Raw genomic sequence first — 27,856 nt, forward strand, 5'->3', positions numbered from 1 at the left:
CATATTTTCACTCAGTAGTGAGTGGTTCAGTTTTCAAGAGGTTGAAAGTTTGCTGTAGAATCTGTAGTTGCTGATATCCAACTTTTGTCCATATGAAAATTTTATTCAGTACTTTAGTATAGATGTTCATAAGGAAAAATTGGTGTGAAGTTTTTTCATTGTTAGGTCATTGTATGGTTTACACATCATCTAACTGTGGCTTCATAGAACATATAAGGTACTGTTTCTTTTGTTTCTATCTTGTGAAATAGATGAGAAGTATTGGTATTAGGTCTTTTTGCTTTTTGTATTTTCTTTGACTGTTGTATCAATGTCTCCTCTTGTATCTTCTCTTCTCTCTTCTATCTCTTGCATTCTGTTGGCTTGGATCAGTGACTCCAGCTCTCTAGATTTTCCATCTCCAGAGTTGTCTCCCTTTGTGCTTTTTTTTTTTGTTTAATGTTTTTATTTCCCATTTTGGACCCTGAATTGTTTTGTTAAACTCCTTCTCCTCTCTGATTGTACTTTCCTGTATTTTTTAAAAACAGTTTTATGTGTTTTCTCTTTAAAAGCTTGTTTACCTGTGTTAGGAAAATTTCTAAAAAGAGAGAATATAATATGATGTTGATAAAAAACTAAGCATATATAGAAACATAATATTCTTAAAATTGGATGCTAGAATTAATAATATGTTTTTCATAATTAATATGTGATGAAATGTCTTCCCTTTGTTATGCAAGAAGAATTAAAGCAATCATGTACACTTACATCTTAAACTGTTATAAAGCCATCTTTTATTCTTCAATGTTGCCAGAGCCTGTTTTACATCCCTGTTCCTCAGGCTGTAAACAGAAGCGAAAACTCCAGGGTGTAGAAAAGTGAGATCATTTTGCCTTGATCTCGAGAGTTGGAAGAATTTGGCAAGAAATATATAAATAATAGAGTTTCCTGGAAATTTGTAACTGCAGTCAGTTGGTAGGCATATGTAAAGAAGGCTTTGAATATCCCCTTTGCAGAGCAGATCTCAAGACTGATGAGATGATATAACAGTAAGAGACAAAAGTCCTGAAATGGTTTTTAATTTAATAAATTGAAAAACTGTGAATATTGCTAAGATATTAACAGAAGAGGAGGAACATCACAAAAATGTGGTTGATCTCATTGGTCCCACAGAAACAGAAGCAGAGCTAGGGTTGTATGTATCACTGCATCTACTACTCTTCCCACCTGGTAAACCCGAGTCATGAAGAGGGGACACAGGATTCTGGACATGTTCACTGAGTAGAGAAACGGGTTGCTGATGGCCTGGTACCTATCATAGGCCATCACTGCCAGTGGTAGACATTCAGAATCTACAAAGGCACAGAGGGTAAAGGACTGCAGTTCACAGCCAACTGTAGGAATGTATTTCTCTTCAGCTAAAAAATCTACCAGCATCTTGGGTCCAATTATTGTGGAATACTAGAGGTTACCAAACAAGATAGCTAAGGAAAAAGTACATTGGCATGTACAGCTGAAAGTCCACTGCTCCACTCCACAGACCCAAAGAGACTGGACAGGAAGTATGGATCAAGCAAAGGTCCTTGAGTCTCAGTTGGAAGGAGGAATAAAATAGTAATGGAATGAAGATGGAGGCTACTGGGTGAGAGAGAGGGTATCATGAGAGGAGTTGGGGGTGTCAGGGTCAGGTATGGGGAGGGAAAGGAAGTTGGTGAGATGACTATGAGTTTGTGTGGAAATATGCAACCCATAGGGGCATTTCCATGAAGGACAAAGACCTGGGATAGATGAGTCACCCAAGAATCAATGGGAGTGTCCTTAGCTGTGACTCAGCATTGGGACTATGGAGTCTGGGGAGGCTGCCTCCTGTGGTCAGGCAGGAACTCCAGTAAAGCAACAGGGACACCAAGTTACCCACAGAGCTTGTGACCCAAAATGTATCCTTTCTACAAGAAATGCAGAGCTTTGGGATGGAACAGAGACTGACAGAATGGCTAACCAATAACCTTCCCAACTTGATACCTCTTTATGGGCAAGAACCAATCCCTAACACTATTAATGATACTCTGTTATACTTGCAGATAGGAGTCTAGAGTGGCTGTTCTCTGAGAGGCCCAACCCACCAAATTACTCAAATGCATGTAACCATGGGCAAACAGTGGATGGAGCTTGAAGACACTTACCAAAGAATAGGGGAATAATTACAACCCCTAAGGGGATAGGAAGTCTATAAGAAGACCAACACAGTCAATAAACCTGAACTACTGGGGCTTTCAGAGAATGAACCACCAACCAAAAAAGATACACGGGGTGGACCTTGGCCTCCCTGAACATACGTAAGAGATTTGAAGCTTTGTTTTTATGTGGGCCCCAAATAATTGGAGTGGGGTCAATCCCAATAACTGTGATCTGCATGCAGGATATGTTTTAGCTGAGCTGACTTGTCTGGGCAGCCTCAGTGGGAGCTGAAACCCCTAGCCTCGCAGAATGGGATCCTGACACACTCAGAGGAGAAGGGCAGATGAGGGAAGGATTACAGAATGAGGTGACCTAGAATGAGCTGGATGTACAGTGAATAAGAATATGTATGTGTGTGTGGTTCTCTTAGATCTTTTCTAAAAAGTAATTTTTTAATCTTATTTATTAGATTTGGAATCACTTTTTAACTTTTTTTTAACCTAAACAGTTTTTATTTGAATCAACATCTAATTTTCTCTTAAATTTAGTGATTTGTGTGATTTTTGTCTTTTACTGGATATTTTGTTTATTTACATTTCAAATGTTATCCCCTCTTGGTTTCTCCTCTGGAAACCCCCTATTCCATCCCCCTTCCCCTACTTCTATAAGGGTGCTTCCCCACCCAACCACTCACTCAGATTTGGAATCTCAGGAGATTATCTGAGGTGAATTTATTTTTGATAGCAGATAGTAAAATGAAATAATTTATTATATCTTGTACCACTTGGGACTCACATCCCCGTAGCCTCTTCCCCTAAGGATTTATTGCTATGGAAACATGTAATTAATTTTACTCATGTTCTTTTACTCTTCTGTGAGACTATGACATTCTTTACTGAAGATAAACCTATACTTTCTTTTTATAGTCATCAAATTGGTATGTCAGAATAAAAATCAAGTTCATTTTATTATGGAGAATATATAAAGTATATGGTTCAAAGATGAAATCCCCATCAAAATTCCAACTAAATTCTTCAGAGAAATAGAAAGAGCAATTTGCAAATTCATCTGGAATAACAAAAATTCCAGGATAATAAAAAACATTCTCAACAATAAAAGAACTTCTGGGGGAATCACAATCACTGACCTCAAGCTGTACTACAGATCAATAGTGATTTAAAAAAAAAAAACCTGCATGGTATTGGTACAGAGACAGGCAGGCAGATTAATAGAATAAAATTGAAGACCCTAAAATAAACCCACATATCTATGATCACTTGGTTTTTGACAAAGAAGCCAAAACCATCTAGTGGGAAAAAAAAAAAACATTTTCAACAAATGGTGCTGGTTTAACTGGTGGTCTGCATGTAGAAGAATACAAATTGACCCATTCTTATCTCCTTGTACAGAGCTCAATTCCAAATGGATGAAAGACCTCCACAGAAAACCAGATACATTGAATCTAATAGAAGAGAATGTAGGAAAGAACCTTAAACACATTGAAGCAGGAGAAAATTTTCTGAACTGAACACCAATGACTCATGCTCTAAGATCAACAATTGACAAATGGAACCTCATAAAACTGAAAGGCTTCTTTAATGTAATGGACACTATCAATAGGACAAAAATGACAACCCACAGATTGGGAAAAGATCTTTTCTAACCCTATATCTGATAGAGGGATAATATGAAAATATACAAAGAACTCAAGAAGATCTCCAGAGAAACAAATAACTCTATTAAAAAATGAGGTATAGAGCTAAATAAAGACTTTTCAACTGATGAATCCCAAATGACTGAGGAGAACTTAAATGTTCAACATTCTTAAGCACCAGAGAAATGCAAATAAAACACCTCTGAGATTCCACCTCACACCTATTAGAATGGCTTAGACGAAAAACTCCAGCTATAGCAGATTCTGGCAAAAATGTGGAAAAAGAAGAATAGTCCTTCATTGCTGTTGGGACTGCAAGCTGGTAAAACCACTTTGGAAATCAATTTGGCAGATCTTCAGAAAAAATGGAAATAGTTCTACCTGAGGACTCAGATATACCACTCCTGGGCATATACCCAAAATATGCTCCAACATATAACAGGGATACATGCTCCACTATGTATATAGCACCCTTATTTATAATAGCCAGAAGCTGGAAACAACCAAGATGTTCCTCAACAGAAGTATAGATACAGAAAATGTGGTACATTTACACAATGGAGTACTATACAGACATTCAAAACGATGACTTCATGAAGTTTGAAGGCAAATGAATGGAACTGGAAAATATCCTGAGTGAGGTAACACAGACACAAAATGACACACATGGTATGTTCCTACTGATAAGTGGATTTTAGCCCCAAAGCTCAGAATATCCATGATACAACCCATAAATCATATGCAGCTTAAGAAGAAGAAAGACCAAAGTGTAGATTCTTCAATCTTTCATAGAAGGGAGAACAAAATAATCATAGGAGGTAGAAGGAGGGGGTGGATGGAGAGAGGAGGCAGAGGGAAAAAGAGGATCAGGAACAGGTATTAAAAGGAACAGTAGAGAAGTACAGAGGATCAAGAATCAAATAGAAATATGTAGCAGTGGGGGATCTGGAGCTGGAGGTAGCCACTTGAAAGTCCCTGATACCAGGGATGCAAGAGGCTCTCAGGACCTAACAGGGATGACTTTAGCTGAAATACAGAACAAACCAGAGATACAAACTGTAGAAACCACTTCCAGCAGGTAGACACAGTCCCCAGTTGAGGGATGGGGCAACCCATCCTTATCAAATTTTTTTAACCCAGAAATGTTTCTGTCCAAAGGAACGACAGGGACATAAAGTGGAACAGAGTCTGAATAAAAGACTATCCAAAGACTGCCCCACCTAGAGATCCATCCCATCTGCAGACACCAACCCCCCACACTGTTGCTAATGCCAAGAAGCACTTGCTGACAGGATGCTGATTTGGCTGTTTTCTGAGAGGTTCTACCAGCACCTGACAAATACAGATGCAGATACAGCCAACCATTGGGCTGAGCCCAGGGACTTATCACCCATAGCAGCTAACAACCTCTTGTAACTCTAGTTGTAAGAGATCCAGTGCCCTCTTCTGGCCTCTTTTGGCAACAAACACTTATAAACTCAAGCAGGGAAAAACACTCAGAAACAGAAAATGAAACTAAAGAAATAGTTTTTTTGGAGTCATGGGTCCCTCCCTATGTGCTCCCAGGCTGGTGGTTTAGACCCTGGGGGGCTCTGGTTATTTGGTTGCTTTCTTCCTGGGGTCAAAAACACTTTCTGCTCTTTCAGTCTTCCTCTAAGTTCTCCATTGGGAAACCCTTGATCATGAGTGGTTAGCTGTGAGCATCATCCTCTGAATGTGTTAGTCTTTGGCAGACCTCTAAGTAGACAGCTGTATCATATTCTTGACAGCATGCACTTCCAGCCATCCACATCAGTGTCTAGCTTAGGTGACTGTACATGGGATGAATATCCAGGTGGAATGGTCTCCTGTTGGCCCCTCCTTCAGTTTTTGTCCCATGTTTTGTTTCTATATTTGCTCCCCTGAGTATTTTTGTATTCTTCAGCTCTTCATTTTCTGTACCTTTGCTGATTCTGAGTGTGTGCTGCTGGCAGTCATGGCCTTTGATAGGTACCAGGCCATTAGCAACCCCTTGCTCTACACAGCAAACATGTCCAGCAGGGTATGTTCTATGCTCATGGCTGGAGTTTACCTGGTGGGAACATCAGACGCTTTGATACATACAACTTTGGCATTCCGCTTATGTTTCTGTGGGTCTAATGAGATCAACCACTTCTTCTGTGATCTACCTCCACTTTATCTTCTCTCCTGCTCAGATACTGAAGTAAATGAGTTAGCATTATTTACTATTTATGGTTTTCTTGAACTGAGCACCATCTCAGGAGTCCTTGTTTCTTACTGTTACATCATCTCATCAGTCTTAAAAATCCGTTCAACTGAGGGGAGGTTCAAGGCTTTCTCCACCTGCACCTCTCACTTGACTGCAGTTGCTATTTTTCAAGAAATTCTACTCTTCACATATTTTCGACCAAGTTCTTCTTATTCCCTTGATCAAGACAAAATGACATCTCTATTTTATACCCTTGTGATTCCTTTGCTGAACCCACTAATTTACAGTTTAAGAAACAAGGATGTGAAAGAGGCCTTGGAGAAAATTAAAAGAAAAAGATGGTTTTAAATATTTATTGAGATTCACATGAATGTTTTACTATTCACTGCTTTCCTACCTTGCTTTGAAATTATGAATCTCTGCCTCATTCTTTTTTGTTTAAGATTTATTGTGGGGCAGTGGTGGTGCGCACCTTTAATCCCAGCACTTGAGAGGCAGAGGCAGACGGATTTCTGAGTTCGAGGCCAGCCTGGTCTACAGAGTGAGTTCCAGGACAGCCAGGACTACACAGAGAAACCCTGCCTCAAGAAAAAAACAAAAAAACAAACAAACAAACAAAAAAAACCAAGATTTATTTATTTATTTTGTATACAGCAGTCTCATGAATATATGCCTGAAGACCAGAAGAGTGCACCAGATCTCATTAAAGATGGTTATGAGCCACCATGTGGTTTCTGGGAATTGAACTCAGAACCTTTGGAAGAACAGCCTGTGCTCTTAATCGCTGAGCCATCTCTCCAGCTTCCTCTGCCTCATTCTTATACATCCATTTATCTATTTAATCGATTAAACTAGATGTGATATGTATATAAACTTTTTTTTACTCTTTTCATTTTTACACTTTGTGTTTTAAAGTCTCATAACTTATCAACACATACCAGTAAGCCTAGTATGTTGCAAGAGGATTTTAACTCAAAGTGAGTCTAGGATATATAGTTACTCTCTAGATTAGAAACCATGATCATTATGTTATACTAGTTGCTTTTTGGTATTTTGTGTTTTTTATTTATGGTGAATCATCTTTTGTCTATGATCATAAGGGTAATCATCTAATGTAAGTCATGGATAAACACTACAGGAGCTAACTAATAGCTCTCAATATGCTTCAAAATGTCATAGAATAAAGTCTGTTCAGAATATTTCTAGAGTTAATAAATATGTGATGTTTGCAAGAGACCAGCAAACTTGACTAATATACCCTGTTGCTTATCTAAAGACATACTCACCTCCAAGGAACCATGGATTTGTCTTGGTCTAGCTACCTTGGGAGGAATAGATTTTTCAGGTTAGAGGCCATGGCTTATAAGGAACAATGTGCCTTCCACTACCTGAGCGTCTTACACACTTCCCCAGGCAGTGGAACATTCAGGCTGCTTTGTTTTTCTCTGTATAATACCTTGGAAGTCAAGGAAGCATAGAAGCTTGACAGGACAATTGGTATTACATATTAATCTGAGTATCCTGTATAGCTTGCAAACATCACTGTATCCTGGCAACTACACCTGCATTCATCTTTTCAATTTACATTATATTGTTTGTGATAAAAATATAAAACATGCTTGATTGCTCCCAATAAAATTGCCATATCTTATGTTTTTCTGTGAATCCTCCAATGGTTCTGCTTTCATTCTTCTCCTTCACATCAGACGACCTTGGCCAGGCAAGTGAGGGCAGATGCTTAAGTAGAAGAAAGGAACAATTCCAGGCAAAGTATCTGGAAATTACAAAACACTTACACAGTATTTATCCATTTTATTTTCCTAGTTACAGATGTTAAAAATGGCTTAAGAGCAAAGAAAATAGCCTTCACAAAATACATGGTCACATGGACTGCAATTGATATCAGGTTTCTCTGTAGCTTCTTATCCTTTCCCTGCACACTTCATCATCTGGGTTAAATGTTCTGTTTGGTAACCCATAAACAATTATCTTGCAACTTATCTTTGTTATTTATGACTTAATTGTGTAAGTTATCTTTTTCAACATGATATTGTGTCTATCCCTTGCTGAAGGACCAATTGTTCCTTTCATATTATAAAAAACTGTGTTGTGTATTTGACATGAAATGTGGAAAGAAAAATATCAAATATCATCTACACACTAAAGTAATAATTATGTCCATGCAAAAATACAAACATTTGTCTATATATGTGCAAATATATAAGCAAACTTTATAATTCACACTTGTGTTAATTGCAGCAGTAAAACGTCAAGTGTAGATGCATTATTAATTCCTGTACTTCTTAAAGATTCTTTTAAAATTCAACTATGTCAGACTAAAAGAGGAAAAGTAATAATGATTTATAAATTATTTCTTTAGTGATGTTCTTTAATATGTTTTTATACTCTATTGATGTTATTTGGGTGGCAATGAGGACATAAATATGCAAAATTGAATGGAATCATTGATAAGGTTCTACCTAGCTTAGGGATACTAATAAAGCAAAGTAGAAATAATGAAGATGTACTTATTTAAGGGTTGTATTAGCAAGATCATCTTGCCTAATATATTTCAGAAAGATCAATGTGTGTGTGTGTATATATGTATGTATTAAGATTTATTTATTTTATATATGTGATTACATTGCTGCTCATTTCAGACACACCAGAAGAGGGCATCAAATCTCATTATGGATAGTTGTGAACCACCATGTGGTTGTTGGGAACTGAACTCAGGACCTCTAGAAGAGTAGTCATCACTCTTATCAGCTGAGCCACGACTCTAGCACCAGATTTTATTCTTATTATTAGCCTTACACCTCCAATTTAAAGAATCTAAAGAATGTCTCCTCCAAAGCAAATATACTTATTATATGACAGCCTACAGTTTAGACTAGCAGTGTTTGCTCTTTGAAAGGACTTCAGACACACAAAATATTTTAACCACATTTTTATGAATAGTAAATACTAATACCTAACTTCTTCTAATATATGTTTTATCATCTATGCTATCAAGTAGTATAGATTTATTTTAGTCTGTCTATTTTACTTACTGAGTTCCATTCTTCCAGGTTGTACCCCTATTTTTAAACTATATATTCAGAGAGTTATAACCCTATAATAAAAAGAGGCACTGATTCTGTAACACATTCTCTTGGCCAGTTAGAGTTTATAAATTTTCTCTGTTTACCATATACTATTTACGCTGTTTGAGTTTGCTCAGGGGAAGATACTTTATTAAGTTTCTCTGGGATAATGAGGCCTTCATGTAATGGCTTCATCCAGCTATGCGTTTATCTGTGCTTAATGATCTCCAGGACATAAGGAAGACTTCCAAAGAGTAGCCAGATAAAGTTAATTTTAGGATATTCCTAAAAATCTCAGACATGACTTTTCTCAGGAAAAGACATAAAATGAATCATAATGCAGCCAGTCTCCATGAGTGGAACATGAGGAGACAAAAAAAAAGTTAGAGATAGAAGGACAGCAGTTATAGCTATCTGCTCAACTGTGACCAAATTGTGTCAAGCAGCTGTGCTGGCTCCATGACTCTCCCCAGGCCTTTGGATATGGCGTTGGCAGATGAAGAAAAATCTTTCCCCCAACTCATTTTTAGGTAGTTTTCCATATCTTAGTTTTATGTGCACTTTGTTTAATGACTAATCTAATTGTATTATGCCAAACATGAGGACTATCATGTTGACTATCAGATTGATAAGTCTAATTCAATAGTATCTACCTACGATAATTGAGTGACATTTAAAAAGAAGGGTGTGATTCAGAAAGACTGAAAATGGAAAGAATCTATGAACATTTAACTAGATGCCTCATTCACTACAACAAAGCCTCTGAGGTTGTGGTCCACAGTTTTGTACAAACTTTAGACTAAAAAGTAATCTGTTTAAGCTTCAGTTTGAGTAATAAATTACTTTAAATACATCAAAGGAGCAAATTTTCAACTTCAATGATCACCCATCATAAAAAAAAATAATGAATCAGTTCACAGTATTTTAAGACATCGATGAGTTTTAATTTTCCTTTCTTTTGATCAGATTTTGTACATAATAAAATAGGATTCATGTGTCGTTTAAATCACAGTTTAAATGTAATAAAATGTCTCAAATATCCCTTGAGAAAGATAAAAGTTAATCATTGACCAATTTTATAACTTATTAGTCACTACATTTTACTATATTTTACATGGTTTTTAACACAACTGAAGCATATTTGCAGGCATGCCATTTTTCTTATCTTTTTTAGTTGTTATAAAATGCCACATACTGGTAAATCTCACAACTCTGCGGTAAAGCAGTCCCAAATCCAGGTTAGGTGTGGTGAGTGCTTACAGCACTCATTCTTGTTCATAGAGAGCCTGGACCTTCACTTCACTTTAGTGGCAGAAGGAAAAAGGGAGTTATTAGGTTTTATGTGATAAGGTCTGTAATACAATCTCTGAAGGCTCTGTCTTTATGGCGTTTTTCATTTCCCAAAGGCTATGCAATATATTAACAGTAGTTTTATCATATTTTATTGAAAAATGTTTCATACATATTCTACTCAGAATTTTCTCCTCTCCCCATCTTCCCAAAGTCTCCCCGCTACCACAGTCACCGAAATCTTTATCCTTAGAAAATAAAGAAGCAAGCATAAAAAGATAAAGCAAACAAAGTACTCAAAGTAAACAACTAGAAATTCACACTCATTATTTTGTTAGTATTTAAACATTTGAGTAAAAACACCACAGCTCTTGCCATAGTTCACAATTCCAAAAGATAAGTTATGGTACCAACCTGATTCATCTAAATGTAAAATCCTTGTAAGAAATTTCTGTGATGTCATAGTATGCTGTATTTAAAAAAAAAAAAAAGCAGATGATCACTAGGTCTTCAGTTAATTCAGGATCATTTCATACTGGAATGGTAAAACTGAATGTTCACAAGAAAATTTAGTACATGTAATTGTGCTTGGCAATGAAAAGAGTCTTTTCTCGGCTTTCAAACTTAGGTCTCTATTCTATCATTCTACAAAGAGTTTTCAAATTTCAACTATGAGAAATATTTATCAATAATATAGGAAAAAACATACAAAGGACATAATCACATATAAGATATTTATTTCTCAGTAATTTAATTATTTAGAATTAATAATAATTAGAAATAATAATTAGAAATAATAATTAGAAATAATAATAATTATTTTAGATTTGTGTGCACAATCATACTTTATAGTCTTTTCAAATGCTAAGGTAGCTAATTATGTATGCAGAATATGCCACATTAAGGTAGGATTATCTTAACAATGCTTAATGCCATTGCTAAATTTCATATCACATAGAATTTTGTTTTGTTATTTTTTGATGTCTTATGTTGTTTTCCACATATTATTCTGAAGTTTTCATAATTAGGAAGATTCAGTGTTTGAGAATATATATATATATATATATATATATTCTCTCATTGCATATAGCAACTTAAGAAATAGATGCAAATTAATTAAAGTTTAAAGAAGCAATTGAGAATTATTTAACTAGGGTTGAGTGTAGAAGACAAAAATAATTATAAGCAAATATGGGAAATTATAGAATTGACTGTTCTAGCACCCAGTTACATAGTGACAAAATATGGTACTCGTGTTAGCCAACATGGTTCATCATACAAATGTGTCACTATATATTGAGAAGTCTGATTGTAAGAATCACTACATAGACATCTTTTTCTCTCTTATGAAAATCCCTCTCTTATGAAAATCTCTGTGTATAGAAGCTGAGAATCTAGCTTCCTTGAAGATGTTATCTGAAAATCACACTAGATGAACTGCTCTGGAATTGAGTTAACAAGTTTGAAGATCAAGAATGCCATGAAATCTTGTGGAACATTCTCCAGAAAGAGAGTGCATGAGGACAATTCTGAGTACTTGTGAGAAGACTACATGAAAACAAGACAAGACTCTTATGAGCTCAGTCTCATCATAACACAGGATTATTACTGGAATGTGATTTTTTTTATTCTTCTTAGTTGTGACAGATAGAAATCTTTTTACTCCAGATTAGTTATTACTGTTTGCTGCAATCATTCGATTGTTTAAACTAACCTTTATGTCTTTACAAAACAGCACAGTTTTGTCTCGCATAACTTGTGATTGTTTACAGCTTAAATTCTTGGAAACGTTACTCGTGCTATTTTTATTAACCCTCAGAGAATAAATTATCTGATTCTCTGAACAAAGTTGTCTATTGCATGAGATGTTATTCTTCTTCATTTATTGACACCATTCTCACAGGTCCCACAGTCTTTAGAGTGGTAACAAACTGTAGGTAAATTATAATAGTATACAGTATGTCCATATTTCCCCTATAAATAATACTCAACACTGAGTAAACTATTTAGTTTACTAAATAGTTTACTTGAAAAATATCTTCTTTTGTAAATTACAATGAATACCTATCAACCATATCATATTTAAATTGACATTTAGAGGAAGGATTGAAACGTGCAATGTGAGCACAATTGAAATTGTTAGGAAATTTTCTTAAAAGACAGAAGATAGTATCTTTGATGAAATGATATAAACCCATAAATATCAACAGTGCTTGCTTCAAAAATGATGCTATAACTAGTAATCTATTTTTTGTAAACTATTATGCAATGTTTCTCATATGTATAATGCAGACTGAATTAAAAACAATGATGTACATTAGAAAATGTTGTCAATCACCAATTATTCTTCAATTTTTCCAGAGCCCTTTTCACATCTTTGTTCCTCAGGCTGTAAATCAGAGGGTTCAACATTGGAATCACCAGGGTGTAGAAGAGTGAAGTCATTTTGTCTTGATCTAGAGAGTAGGAAGAACTTGGACGGAAATACATAAAGAGCATAGTCCCCTGGAACACTGCCACTGCAGTCAGGTGGGAAGCACAGGTGGAGAAAGCTTTAAACCTCCCCTCAGCAGAGCACATCTTCAAGACTGATGATATGATGTAGCAATAAGAGACAAGGACTCCAGAAATGGTGCTCAGCTCAATAAACCCAAAAATTGTGAATATAGCTAACTCATTGGCCTCTGTATTTGAGCAAGATATTAATAGAAGAGGAGGAACATCACAAAAAAAGTGATTGATCTCATTGGACCCACAGAAACACAAAGTGAAGGTCAGGGTTGTATGTATCAAAGCATCTGCTGTTCCCAGCAGGTAAACCCCAGCCATGAGGAGGGAGCACAGCCTGCTGGACATGTTCACTGTGTAGAGCAAGGGGTTACTGATGGCCTGGTACCTATCATAGGCCATCACTGCCAGCAGTAGACACTCAGAATCTGCAAAGACACAGAATGTAAAAAACTGCAGAGCACAACCAAAAATAGGAATTGATTTCTTCTCAACTAAAACATCCACCAACATTTTGGGTCCAATTGCTGTGGAATAGCAGAGGTCACAGAAAGAGAGGTGGCTGAGGAAAAAGTACATGGGTGTGTGCAGCTGAGTGTCTACTCTAATTAAGATGATCATCCCAAGATTGGCCAGAAGATTAATGAGATAAATAAATAGAAGTGTGGTGAATAAGGCCACTTTCATGTCAGGGTTATTGGTAATTCCCACAAAGATGAATTCACTCACAGAGGAGCAATTTTTCTTGTCCATTTTCTTGAATAAACCTTAGAATTAAAAGGTATATGTTCACAATACTTTCATCATGCAAAATATTATTTTATCCCTGAGTTTATCTTTATCTTCAGAAATACATCTGAGGCTTTAATCTTCAAGTTATATAATTTGGTATTTAATTTTATGTATTTAAATAATATGTATTATGAAATTTAATAATATTTAAATGATAATATTAAATAAAATAATTAAAGACAACACATTTATTATGATGTTGGTTAAGTTTAATAATTTATCTCACAAATTAATTAATATGCTCTGAAATGTAGAAGGTGTTCTTGACAAATTCTACCCACTACATTTCAGTTTTCCTGAATTAACCTTCCTTAACATAAATTATATTCTTATTATATTATCATGAGATAAACCTATAAAATAATATAAATTGACTGAGGAGCAAGGTATTGAAGTTTCAAATCAATTGTATTTAATATTCATAATAATTTATACATAAATATAAATTATTCATAATTTATTTTATAAGTGATTTCCAAAACATCAATGATTAATGAGTAATGTTCATTTTAAATATTATGACCATATTCCTAATCCAAACAAGTATGACTACTTTCTATCAATTGTGACCAAAATGTCTTTTAGTTTATAGTGGGTAACAAATTCTGATTACTTTTTCTTCTGAATATATGTGAAGATTTGACCACCATACTGGTTGAATATTTGTTGGGAAGCTTTAGAACCAAAATGTAAATCTCTTAATAAATCAAAGGAAAAGACTGAAAAGTAGTATAAAAAAACATGAAATCACATGTGCATATGCACAGCTTCTGATCTTGTGTATTTAATATCCAAAACATAAAAACAACATGAGGGGCTGGAGAGATGGCTCAGTGGTTAAGAGCACTGACTGCTCTTCCAGAGGTCCTGAGTTCAATTCCCAGCAACCACATGGTGGCTTACTACCATCTGTAGTAGGATCTGATGCCCTCTTCTCCTGTGTCAGAAGACAATGACAGTGTATTTACATATATAAAATAAATAAATCTCTTAAAAATGAGAACAAATAAAGACTATCAAAATATACTGGCCTCATGCATATGTGCAGTTCTTTAAATTTTTATGATTTCCCAAGTATTTGCATACCTGATAACTATGGACTTAGGTAATATAAATAATAAAATATAGAGTTAAATCTTTATGGGAGAATTTGCCTAACTATTTATATATGGATCGGTCACATTTTAAATTTACAAGTTATTATTTAAATATATTTTCATAATTTTATTTTAATAAAGTTTTATTAAAAGGTAATCAGAATAAAGATAAAAATAGTCTTTGAAGCTCCACATGTATCTATACACAGATTGAAGTTAATAATGAGTATTTTCTAATAAAGAGATGCAATTAAAATATTCATAAATATAAATAAGTGCAGTCAGAAAATTATTGTTATTTATTTAGAATAGTATTTTAATACATTTTAAATATACTTACCCAAAAAGGCTATATAGATGATTAATTTAACAACTGCTTATTTCTTTTCTGAAAGGGCAATTTGTAATGTTATTGGATTTGGATTTCAGGAGCTTATCTGAAGTGAGCTGGTCTTTGGTAAAAGATTATAAGACAACATTACATTATTTCATGTTACACTTGGGACTCATGTCTCTGCAGCCTCTTCCCATTAGGCTGTTCTGCTATGAAAACGTTGGTTAATTTTACTCATGGTCTTTGATTCCCCTGTGAGTACATGAAGCTTCTCATTAAAGCGATAACTATCACTTCTTACTACTGTTATCAACTTTATATGTCAGAGTGAAAATTTCAAGTTAATTTTATATTGTAAGTTAAATATGTACATATTTTATGTAGTATAATATAATTTGTGTTATTATAATTTAACTGAACCAGAAACTTAAGAAATTAAATCATGAAATGGATGCAGTCATTTCCAAGACACTTGTGTTCAGTTCCTTTTTCCACTTTTGGAATGCTTCACTGCCTCATTGCATGTAACTTTTGAATATTTCATTGGTATATAGTCCATAGACTACATAATTGACACTGGACAGTGAGAAAATTGCTTGGTTTTTAGAATATTCATATACTGTATATTCTTTACATTTTTTGAACGCACTCAATTGTGGTCCCTGCAACATATTTTCTTCTTCCAATCCCTGGAAGCTTTTATTAGTTATTTCTTAGTTGCTTTTATGTTTTTGAGAGTTGGGTTTTTTTTGTTTGTTTGTTTGTTTTTTTTTGTTTGTTTGTTTTTTTTCTTTTTCGAGACAGGGTCTCTCTGTGTAGCTGTGGCTGTCCTGGAACTCACTCTGTAGACCAGGCTGGCCTCGAGAGTTCTTAGTTAAAACTCAGTCCATTTTTAATTGCTTCTTGACATTTTTTGTTTTGGTTTCTTATATATTCCTGATAATAATCAATTGTCATGTATACAGTTGATGAAATTTTGTATGTTTTTGTAAGTTTCCTTTATACTTGGACGAATGTTTTCTTAGCCAAAGATTTTGTATTTCGTGGCTTTCAATTTGAATTTCAATTTTGCCCCAATTTCTATATAAACACTGTTTTCTTCAAAATATGCTTTCTGTTTCTATATCTTGCAAGACATGGACTATGTTTTTCATTGATCTATTTGCAATTATTTTCTAAATATCAACATTTCAACTACAAAAAATAAAACTTATAAAAATGGAATTTAAGAGAAGATATCAATGCCTATTTGGAGACAGAAATTCTGTTAATTTCTATATAACTAACCAATTAGAAAAGAAATATGCTATCTGTTATTTATTTATTTTTAATTAATTAATTAACTAATTTATTTATTTATTTATCTATTTACATCCCAAATGCTGCCCCTTCCCTAGTCCTCACCTCACTGAGTTCCTCTCTCATACCCTTCCATTTTCTTATGAGAGGGTGACTCTCCATTTATCTTCCTACCCTGGGTCATAAACTCTCGACAGGATTAGGCACATCCTCTCTCATGGAATCCAGACAAGGTAACTCTGTTGTGGAACTTATACCATAGTAAGGCTATAGCTTTATGGAGATCCTCTACTTCAGTTGTTAGAAGAGCCTCATAAAGACTGAGCTTCATGTCTGCTACATATGTGCCAGGAGCCTTGGTCCAGCCCCTGTATGTTCTGTGGTTGGTGACTCAGTCTCAGATCTCCCTGGGATCCAGAGAAGTTGAGTCTGTTGGTCTTTTTGTGGGGTTCCTATCCTCTTTAGGGCCTTCAATCTTTTCCCCTACTCTTCTTGAAGAGACCCCGACCTCCGTCCAATATTTGGGTGTGGGTATCTACATCTTTTTCAGTCAGCTGCTTGGTAAATCCTCTTAGAAGACAGTTATCCTAGGGTCTTGTCTGCATGGATAACAGAACATCACTAATAGTGACAGGGATTGGTGCTTGCCCATGGGATTGTTCTCAAGTTGGGCCAGGTTTGGTGTCCATTACTTTTGTCTCTGTTCTATCTGTGTCCCCGCATTTTTTTAGTCAGGACAAATTTTGGATCAAAAGTTTTGTGGGTAGATTGGTGTCTTTGTCTCTCCACTGAGTTTCTGCCTGGCTAAAGGCAGTGCCCTCTTGAGGTTCCATGTCGCCACCGTTAGGCATCTTAGCTAAGATAACCTGCACTGACTTTTGGGAGCCTATCCCATCCCAGGTTTCTGGGACTTCCTAAAATTTTCCCCACACTGACTCCCACCAGATGTCGGGAGAGACAGGATAGAAGGCCAGAGGGCCAGGGGAGTGAATGGAAATCTGTAGCTGGAATTAATTTGGATACATAGTCACAGATACAGGTCTAAATCATACTTCTGCAGTTGGGCACCCAGTTTTCCAGTACCATTTGATAAAGATACTGTCTTTTCTCCAGTGTAGCTTTTGGCATCCATGTCCTATTATTAGATGCTAATAATTATGAGTACTCATGCTTAAGTATTTTATATTATTGCATTGGTCTACATTTGTATTTTTTGCAAGTACGATATTGTTTTTATTTCAGCTCTGTTAAATATAATGAAATGTGGACTGGTGATATCTCAGCATGGCCTTTTATAATTCTGTATCAATTTTAAGATGTTTTCCTTTTCTGTGAAGAATGAGGAAGAGCTTTGATTGAGAATTTGTTGGATCTGTAATTTAGTGTTAATAGAATTCTCATTTCACAGTATTAATTCTACAGTATGACACTGAGAAAATGTAAGTTGTGTACTATAAAACCCCATTAATAATAAAGTCAAATAGTGAAACCTTAGATAAACTTAAAAGAGGATTATAACACCTAAAAATATATTCTAGTTTGCAAGCAAGATGGCTCAGTGCATAAGAATGCACAATGTTCTTACAAGTTCAGTTTGTAGCACACACATCAGGTCTTTCACTCTCCAATTTAGCTATCGCTCTAGGAGAGCCAACACTATCTTTTGGAATCAAGGGCACTATTGTTGTCTCCCTCCAACATAATTAAAAGTAAAATAATTCCTTTGAATTATTTGACGACTTGGAAATTTGGGTCACAGTGACTTTTATTGCATTTAAATTACTTATTTATAGATAATTAATCCACATGCATTAACTTTATTACTATACTATAAAATAAATATTTAAATAGATCGTGAGATTGAAGAGAAACAACTATTATATAATGTATATTCAGTAGAAAATATTTTCTAAAGTGCATAGATTCCTCTTAAATAAATTATGTAGTTATCATTGCTTATTATTACTAAATGTGCCAGGGAAGCCTCCATTGTTAGGATAAAGCTACAGAAGATAACAATAAATGGGATGCAGTGGTAGTAATTGTCTACATTTTCTCATTGGGAGTACAAGAGCTGAGAATGAATCAAAAAAGGTAGTTTCTAGATACAGTTCAGTGTAATGAGTAACATTGTTGCAGGGAGAGCCAAAATGCAGGCTATTCTCAGCTCTAACACAGAGTAAAGATAGAGTCAAGGTATATTAGTAATATCTCAGCTGCTCAGGCAGAGATCCACAAGCTTTCCTTAAGCTAGTCTATGCAGCCAGATATCAACTGGTTAGCTGAACAAGCTCTGTGGAAGACAGAAGGTGCAGCCAGAAAAGGATGCTAAGTTAGTGGGCTATAATCAATACTGTCCTGTCTTATAGCACTAACAGGTTCTTCTTTGACACTTAGCTCACTATGATTACACAGAGTTAGTTCTGCTGATCTTATTGTAGTATTTTTTTTAAACCTCTTTGTCTCCTTTTATAACTTTAGCTAGATATACACAAATTTATATGCATAAATTCTGTTAATAAAATTTAGCTATACAAATTTTAAGATATTTCTCTTATTTCAGGCTCTCCCTTTTTTTTCTTTTCTTTAAATGAATATTAAAAACCAGCCATAAATATGACTTTTGTACCATCTGCACAAGGCTTAGGAAATATTGTGCAAGGGAGAGTGAAAAGATTGTATGAACTGAGATAAAGAGAGAAGTTTGTGTGTAGATGAATTGCCACCACCTGGAGAATGCATAGTCACCACAATGACCATTCAAAATAGCTAGAAATGTTTGCACTCAGCCTGAAGAGGCAAGGACACTGATCAGATAGGCAAGGATCATAAGGATTCATGGAGACTGACCTCCCAAGGCAGAACTGTTCCTTCTGAGTAGACTAATGGATAGTGGAATCACTTCCTTCAGTTATGTACCTACTGCTGACCCATCAGCTCCAGAGATAGACTCAACCCTGTTGTTACACAGAGGAACCTGATGAAACCAAATGGAGCAAAGATAGCAAATATAAGTCTGGAAAAGACAGGTGAGTAGATGGGAAAAGAGTTGACAGAGATAAAACAATTTAAATAGTATAGGACAAAGAGAACTGAATATATTGTAGACCTGTATAAGTTATCAAAGAATTAATTTAATTTAAAAATACTAGAAAACCACTGTTTTCAACAATCTGTAAGGATAATAAATCAGCAACTTTAAAGGAAATAATAAAATTGTATCTGAAAGACAAATGTAATTTTTATTTCTTTTAAAGATAAATCCATTTTATTTCTGTAAGTTTTTTGTTGCATATTTCTCTGTGAAATGCTTACATGTCTCGTGCTCATGGAGCTCAGAAAAGGACATCAGACCCAAGGAACTGGACTTACAGATTATTTTAAACCAACATGTCAGTGATCAAAATATTTGCTAATAGTAAATTTTTAGTATGAGTGAAAAAAGCTAAGTCCAGAGATGACAGTTAAAAGTTTAGATGCAATTAAACCTGGAGCTGCTGATCATGAGGAATTTACCAATAGAAGTGATACAACTGATATCAAGTTACCCTGCCCTGTATGCCATTGCTAGTATGAATACAAGAGAAATATTTAATTCAAGGTAAAATATACTATAAGGAAATGAAAAGAAAGTTTTGTTAACATTTCTCTCTATCCAAGATATATTACTTTTGTATGGTATATAGATTTATTTATTCAATTGTTTTCTTTTAATAGGAACTCTTTTACCAGAGATATAAGACAAGTAAAAATAAACTAAATGACAGAACAATAATAGTAAGACAGGGTTAGAGTCTAATGCAGGTGTCTTTTGTTTGCTTGCATATACTCTTTAGTTACTAATTATTGACTGCAATGCTATGGATATAAATTTGGTGATACTAATACACAAGAAGATTGCTAAAACAAGAACAACAGCAAAGCCTATTTTTATTCTCAAACATTGACTGAATACTTCAACTTTATTTATTGGACTCATTTATTAAAACTAGAGGAAAATTTGGGGAATGTTAGGTGTGAAGAGTTTGCTAAGCCCCATTTTATCTCATTATCAATGAAGAAAGTTGTTAAAGGACTCTCTCTGCAAAACTCACATAATGGCTTGTTTATTGGTTATTAGTTTAACGTGAAGATTAAGGACAGTAATTGCTCTCATTACATGCAATTCTCAGAAGGAAATATTTCAAAAGTTGTGCCCCAGAGAATCTATATTAATACACATAAGCACAGTCTCACAGAATTCTATTCATTTTATCATGTGACACAGAATTTCACACAGGCCACAAGTTAATTTTGATTGCCTTCTTCAGAGCCCCCTTCACATCCTTATTTCTCAAACTGTAGATCAGTGGGTTTAACATAGGAATCACAACTGTGTAGAAAACAGAGGCCATTTTGTCTGTGTCCATGGAATAACTTGAGCTTGGTCGGAAATACATGAAAAGCAGAGTTCCATGAAAAATGGCCACAGCCATGAGGTGGGAGGCACATGTGGAAAATGCTTTGCGTCTGCCCTCAGCAGAGTTCATCCTGCAGATGGTAGCAATGATATAGCAGTAGGAGAGAAGAACAGTGATAATGCTGCATCCTACCACGCAGCCAATGAATGTGAACATCACTATTTCATTGATAGATGTATCTGAGCAGGAGAGGGCCAGCAAGGGTGGAATGTCACAGAAAAAGTGGTTGATGACATTTGAACTGCAGAAGGACAGTCGGAAAGTACAAGATGTGTGGATTGCTGAATCCACCAAGCCTACTGCATAGGCAACAGCCACAAGCTGGATGCAGACCTTCTTGGACATTGCAATTGTATAGAGCAGTGGATTGCAGATGGCAACATAACGATCATAGGCCATGACAGCTAGCATGAGACATTCTACATCTGCAAAGGCCCCGAAAAAATACATTTGAACAGCACATAAATTGTAAACAATCCTTTTCTCCTTAGACAAGAAATCAACCAGCATCTTGGGAGAGACTGTGGAGGAGTAGCAGATGTCACAGAAGGACAGATTGCTCAAGAAATAATACATAGGTGTGTGAAGCCTGCTGTCCAGTTTTATCAATATGACCATCCCTAGATTAGCAATTACAGTTAGACTATAAACGAGGAAGAAGAAAACAAATAGTCCCTGTTGCACATCCTGTCTATCAGAAAGTCCTAAGAAGACAAAGTTCGTAAGTATGGTGAAATTCTCAAATGTCATTTTTGTGATCTGGAAACCCTGGGATTACAATAAAGAAAAAAGTTGACAGTTACAGTTTTTCTGAGTTCATAGTCAGACTCTTGATATTTCTGTTTAACAGAATCAAAAATCGATAAAATCACAAGTGCTTGAAGTAAGCTGAGTCAATGTCAATTAGTAGGAAAATTAGAGCATTTATAGTATCTATATAGCTCTCTTTAGAATATGTAGCATGTATTCATCTGAATTTATCCTCACGATTTCTAAGCAAACAGTATGGCACTGTGAGAAGTTTAGCACTTCTTTTCATAGGTTAGGATGTGGATACTCTCAGATACACTGGCTATGTTTCCCTATCAGTTTATGGAGAAAACTGATCTATTTAGATAAAAGTGTTATTTTTTATTTATTAAAAATATTGCTATGTCACCTATAATGAATAAGTATAATTAATTATGGATACTGAAAGTAACAATTCTTATCCGTTCATTCTCTAAACCTATGGAGCATTGCTCAGTGTGACACATATATTTGTAGGTAAAACATACACATAATTTACTGAAACCCTTTCAAGTTGATTCCAGTAATAGTTCTGCATCTACTTTAACTTGATGTCTAGGAATTGAGATCCATTCAAATCAAAGGATAGATTGCTGGGAGACAAGTAGACAGAAAGATCTGTATGAGCATAATTCCTGAGCACAGAAACAGGATTCTGTCAGAAACACTCTACTGTAATCATGCTGCTAGCACAGGTGGCAAGAAGAAAAACGAAACAGATGATCCACTTGGTGAGTCCTCATCAAGCTAAATTTTATACTCGTCACACCTATTTATCATGTAAACAGCTGATGAGAAAACCAGTCCCTGTTTATTGTCTCAGTATTCAGATTTGTATCTGAGCATTGCGCCTTCCTACAGCTCCAAAAGTTGTTTCACTACTTTACTTTGTCATTATTTCCTTTTGACTTTCATGCATCCTTTAATCAACTGACCTGTGTTTTAAAAAGTTAATAGTTCCTGGGAAGTTCTTTCAATTAAAGTCCATGTCTCACTGTTTCATTGTTGAAATCTAATAAACTAAAACTCTACATATATAAATGAAAGTCGAGAGATACCATTTATGTTCATAGTTACATTAACATAGAATATATATATATATAATAGAAGAACTATTAATAAAATATATTCATACAAAATTTAAAATTTATCATGTAGATTACAGATTTCTAAATTGTGGTAAATTGTTTTAAGTATCTCAGTATACTGATCAAAAATAATAATTTCATATAATGTATTTATAACATTTAAGATACATAAAATTCCATGTCTATTTTTAAAATAATAAATGAAATTTGCCATTTTTCCCAAGTATATCTTAATACATTTGGTCCTCATGTTACTTTGTTAAACATTAAAATACTTAGTATTTAAAGCAGACATTTACCTTGTTTCATATCTCCTTTCATAAATGTTTGTTGTCAAAATTTGTTGTAAATGAATAATAAGCAAACTTGTGATGTATGTACCAAAACCAGCAAACATGTCTATACCTGAGGTAGGACTAGAGATGCTAGCAGATATATTTTTGTCAGCACTTTCTGAAATCACCTGCATTATAAGCCTCTCTTCATGGTCCCTGAGTGCCTAAGACTTGGTCTCTTAGGAATAAGAGAATGTTATAATAATTATAATAATAATTAACTTTGTGATTTCACACAATTAGGTGATGAGTGCATTCTTATTATCAATTTTTAAATATTCCGGCATAGCTAATTCCCCACATTAGCATTAACAAAATGACTTCAATTAATTTTTCATTTATTAATTCCTGATTGTAACTCTTATATATCTTTGTAATGGTATAAAACACAGAACTATTACCTGTCTGTACACTTGTACATATTTACACTCACTCACCCCAAAACTACAATAAATTCACATGCTTTCATAAATGTATTCACATTTTCTTTTGAAGACAGCAAATATTATTTGTTCATTTTCTAAAAATAACTAATTGTTATTTTGTTTGAATTGATGAGTATTTTTGTATTAAAAATATTTTTTTTTCTCAAATAATGTAACCTGATGACAGTTTCCACTCCCCCTCATTCTCCCAACCTTTCCTGACCAAGCTTTTCATATGGATCCAATCTACTTCTGTCTCTCATAATAAAATAAAGAGAGTTTTAAGGGATAATAATAAAATAATATAAAATGAAAGTTAACACATCTAATTGATAAAACAAACAGAAGTAAAGAGTATAAGAGAAGGAAGAAAAATAAAGAGACACACTCCTTCATATACTACAGAATCTAATGAAAACACTGAATTTTACATAATAAATGATGTCACAAAGTAAACATTTTGCATATAATTAAATAGTTTGATTAGAGGCAAAATGTTTTTTCTCTCTGTTTTTAAATTAATATATTATGCTTTCCATAGTGTTTGGCTTATATCAAGTTATTATTATCTGAGTATATTCAAGTGTCTAAAATTACACATTTAAATGTTAAATCACATATATCTTAATGTGTGTCTATGTGGCATAATGTATCTTAATTACTCCTTTTGCTTGTGTGTGTGTGTGTGTGTGTGTATTTCTTAATGATATGAAATACCTTGGCTTCTATAAAGCTACAATAATTATAATGTGAGACTCTGTGATACTTTAAATTTGAAAAGAGTAAACCATGTAACATTTTAAAAACTTTTTTGTTTCAATTTAAATTTTTATTTCTTTGATTTTTGGATTCAAGGTCTTCCTTACCACATAAGCCAGTTTTGATGAAACTTACTGTGTAAATCAGGCTGAACATAAGTTCCTGGCAGTCCTTCTAACTCTGCCTGCCCAGTAATAAATTGTCATTTTCCAGGTGATGAACTGAACATTAAATTGCCAAGACTTTGATTGGAATATTCAGAAAAGCTTTTTATTTCTTTCTTCCTCCCTCCCTCCTTCCTTCCCTCTCTCCCTCCTTCCCTCCCTCTCTCTCACTCTTTCACTCCCTCTCTTTCTTCTAGGTTTCTTTCTTTCTTTCTTTCTTTCTTTCTTTCTTTCTTTCTTTCTTTCTTTCTTTCTTTCTTTCTACTGGCCCCAACCCAGTCACACCTTTCCACAATCCTTCCAACACCCCATCCTCTTCTATTCTGAGAGGGTGAGACCCCTCCTGAGTATCCCCTCACCTTGGCATATCAAGTCTCTGAGGGGTTAGTTGCATCATCTCCAACTGAAGTCAGACAAGGCAGCCTAGCTACAATAACATACCCCAAGCATAGGCAACAGATTTGGGAAGACCCCAATGTAGTTGCTCAGGATCTACTTTAAGACCAAGCTTCACATCTGCTACATATGTTTGGGGAGGACTATGTCCAGCCTGTGTGTGCTCTTTAGATGGTAATTCAGTCTCTGAGAACCTCAAGGGTCCATGTTAGCTGTCTCTGTTGGTCTTCATAAAGAGTTCCTAGCTCCTTCAGTATCCGTAATCTTTCCTCTTACTTTTCCTTCTCTAAGTCTACAAGCAAAGCCCCTATTTTTCACCAATGGCCTTTCTACCAATCTTACCTGCATTTTCCAACTTTTCCAATTTTCCCCATTTCCTCATTTATAACCTTCATCTCTGTACACCATCTCTTTCTGACAATTGCTTCAGCACTATCACATTCTTTGGTGTCCTAAGTTCCCTGGAATATAGTGTTTTTCTCTTCAAAGTCCAACATACCTTCCTTGAGGAAAACTTTCTATGCTTTGCCTTATGTTCCAGTCAGAAATCTTTCTCCTTGGACTGCCTTTCTCAATCTATGATCCATTCCCCATCCCTCCATCAAACCTGAACTCTTTTCCTTCCTAGGCATGATTAACTTTCTTCTCTTCTAGATCCCAGGATTCTGGCACCCTCTTTATGAGGAAGCTTTTGCCTCCCCCCTCCATGAACCACCTCCCCCTGTACTGAAATTGTTTTCCAGACTCATATATAATCTCCCCTCAGCTTCTGCCCTATGCCTTCCCAAAATTTTTAAATCCTTCTCCTTATATGTGCCAGAACAAAGGAGATTTGTCCTCAGGGTTTTGGGACACTTCTTTGTGTCCTCCTTCTTGTGTGTTACCACCCTCTCTATGATTATGGACACCACCACCCAAAGATGGCCATGTCTGCCACTGTGAGCTCTTGCTGCATCTTCTCTGCTCATCATTAAATCTAATAAAATAATCTCAGAAAGTCTACCCATTGTGTATCCCCTGCAACTTCTTTCTGAGAACTTTCCCTGCAACTTCTTTCACAACTGCTCACTTATAAAAAACTCCATTTCTTGCCTACCTCCTGCTCTCTGACTCTGTAAACTGTCTCATTGAAAACACCTCCATCTCCTTTCAAGTCTGTCTACCACTCAGTCTACCTTACTCCCTTTTCCATGGCTTTACCCAACCCCCTTTACTTATGCACAGAAACCACATATGTCTTTATGCCTCACCCTGAACATATACAGGAAGGTGTCTTACATACTTCAAACCTCATGTTCTATGGAGATGACAGTTCTTTCCTTTGAAAGGCCTCAAAGTCATAGGTATAATATGTTTCCAATATCAAAGCAGTCTCCTGCTCCCACACACCACCAGTCAACAGGCAGAAATGACTATCTTCATCAGATTTAACCACACCAAGGGTTTCCCACTAAAAGTTTACAGAGATTCCAAATATGCCTTCTATATTCTCTTATCACACTCAGCCATATGGAGGAAACAGGGATTTCTCCAGACAAAAGGAAACACAATAACCAATTTCTCTCACATTTTAACTTTCAAGAGAGGACAGTCCATTGCAGCTCCACACAGTCCATGTCAACAAAGAAAATAATGTGGACAACATGGCCATTTTGCTTGGCTGCCCTTTCCCATTTCCAACCTCTTCCATTTTCCAACTTAAAGAATCCCTGCTAAAAATCCCAACAATAACTGTCTTCAATGTGGTGAATACCTCTCCAAGAAAGATATTCTCCATTACCTACGCCAGCTATTTTATCCTATCTTCCACTGTTTTCTCCAAACCCACATCTCTCATCTCTCTCTGTGTCTTTGTCTCTCTTTCTTTCTGTCTCTGTCTCTGTCTCTGTCTCTTTGCAGACAAAACCTTTTTTTAAAGGAACTAAATTGCTCTTCTGAAATTTGAACAAACCCATCTAATCTCGAGCCCTGTAATTACCAACCCACAAAGCCTGATTTTTTTTTTTTTAATCAGATGCAACTGGAAGTCAATTTTATAGTATGCCCACTTAAACCACCAGCCTAGGAGCACATATGGAGAGACACATGACTCCAGCTGTATATGTAGAGGAGGATGGCTTTGTTGGGCATAGATAGGAGACGAGGTCTTTGGTACCTTGAAGGCTGAGCACTGGGGGGAGGGGGGAATCTGAGGGTGGGGAGGGGGGTTGGGGGGTAGGTGGGTAAACACCCTCATAGAAGCAGGAGGAGGGAGGATGGGATAAGGGGTTCCTGGGTGGTGATGGGAATGCGGTAAGGGGATAAAATTTGAAATGTAAATATTATATCCAATAAAATAGGGGGAAGAAAGAAAAGCAGTTAGAACCAACATCCTTAATAAAATGTCAGCCCTCTTAAAAAAAAATCTTGATACTAAAATTTGTTTTGAGAATTGTATATTGCAGAATGATCAGCTTTGGTGTATCTACTCAACAAGCAAGCTAGACAGACCTGCTCAAACCTCTGAGGTCAGGGAATTCCATCTGGAGGCAGTGAAAACACAACATCAGAGGCTTATCAATTTGCCCTTCCCCCACTCCTCTTCTAATACCTCAACGCCCATAATCAACTTGAAGAAGCTAATGAAGAGTCAGCGCCCCTTTTCCCTGGGCTTGGGGACTAAGGTGGTAAATGTTGGGCTGTCTTTCTAGGGAAAAGTAGTGGTTTTGTGGGAATAGAGAGGATTAGATAGGGTTTATTGCATACCCATAACCTATTAGTATAATTATTATCAAGATGAAGATATAAATTCTTAAATGGCACCAATTTACTTTGATTACAAATTTTAAGGTTTTCATTGGTACGAGCTTCTTATTGATATAAAAGTGAGATGAATATTGTTACTCTCATAGGCATTGTACCAGTATAACACATTTAGGAATACAAGGCTTAGACCCAGTCCTTCTTTAACTTTTTTAACTGATTTGAGATGGTCAGCCTGTGAGTTAAGGGACTATAGCAAATTCATGGGTTGG

The 27,856-nt window shown here is 35.5% G+C and overlaps 3 protein-coding genes and 1 pseudogene across 3 annotated transcripts; 1 reads left to right on the top strand and 3 right to left on the bottom strand.

Annotated features, from left to right (window-relative positions):
• Window positions 1-816: 816 nt before the first annotated feature.
• Window positions 817-4,927, bottom strand: LOC117703167 (olfactory receptor 5W2-like; annotated as a pseudogene).
• Window positions 4,928-5,687: 760 nt separating this feature from the next.
• Window positions 5,688-6,368, top strand: LOC117703168 (olfactory receptor 5W2-like). The gene has a single exon (XM_034494659.1). It carries the CDS (start codon window positions 5,688-5,690, stop codon window positions 6,366-6,368), a length of 681 nt encoding a protein of 226 aa, XP_034350550.1.
• A 3,707-nt stretch (window positions 6,369-10,075) lies between these two features.
• On the bottom strand, window positions 10,076-15,237 carry LOC117703865 (olfactory receptor 5W2-like). Its single transcript, XM_076928262.1, has 2 exons — window positions 15,134-15,237; window positions 10,076-13,671 (listed from the first exon to the last, which is right to left on the bottom strand). The coding sequence occupies exon 2, from the start codon at window positions 13,655-13,657 to the stop codon at window positions 12,731-12,733; it is 927 nt and encodes a 308-aa protein (XP_076784377.1). The 5' UTR covers window positions 13,658-13,671; window positions 15,134-15,237; the 3' UTR covers window positions 10,076-12,730.
• Window positions 15,238-19,724: 4,487 nt separating this feature from the next.
• On the bottom strand, window positions 19,725-23,198 carry LOC117703822 (olfactory receptor 5W2-like). Its single transcript, XM_034495662.2, has 2 exons — window positions 23,063-23,198; window positions 19,725-21,654 (listed from the first exon to the last, which is right to left on the bottom strand). The coding sequence occupies exon 2, from the start codon at window positions 21,634-21,636 to the stop codon at window positions 20,698-20,700; it is 939 nt and encodes a 312-aa protein (XP_034351553.1). The 5' UTR covers window positions 21,637-21,654; window positions 23,063-23,198; the 3' UTR covers window positions 19,725-20,697.
• Between the last annotated feature and the right edge of the window lie 4,658 nt (window positions 23,199-27,856).

Source organism: Arvicanthis niloticus, chromosome 2 (assembly GCF_011762505.2).
Source record: "Arvicanthis niloticus isolate mArvNil1 chromosome 2, mArvNil1.pat.X, whole genome shotgun sequence".
NCBI classification, from domain to species: domain Eukaryota; kingdom Metazoa; phylum Chordata; class Mammalia; order Rodentia; family Muridae; genus Arvicanthis; species Arvicanthis niloticus.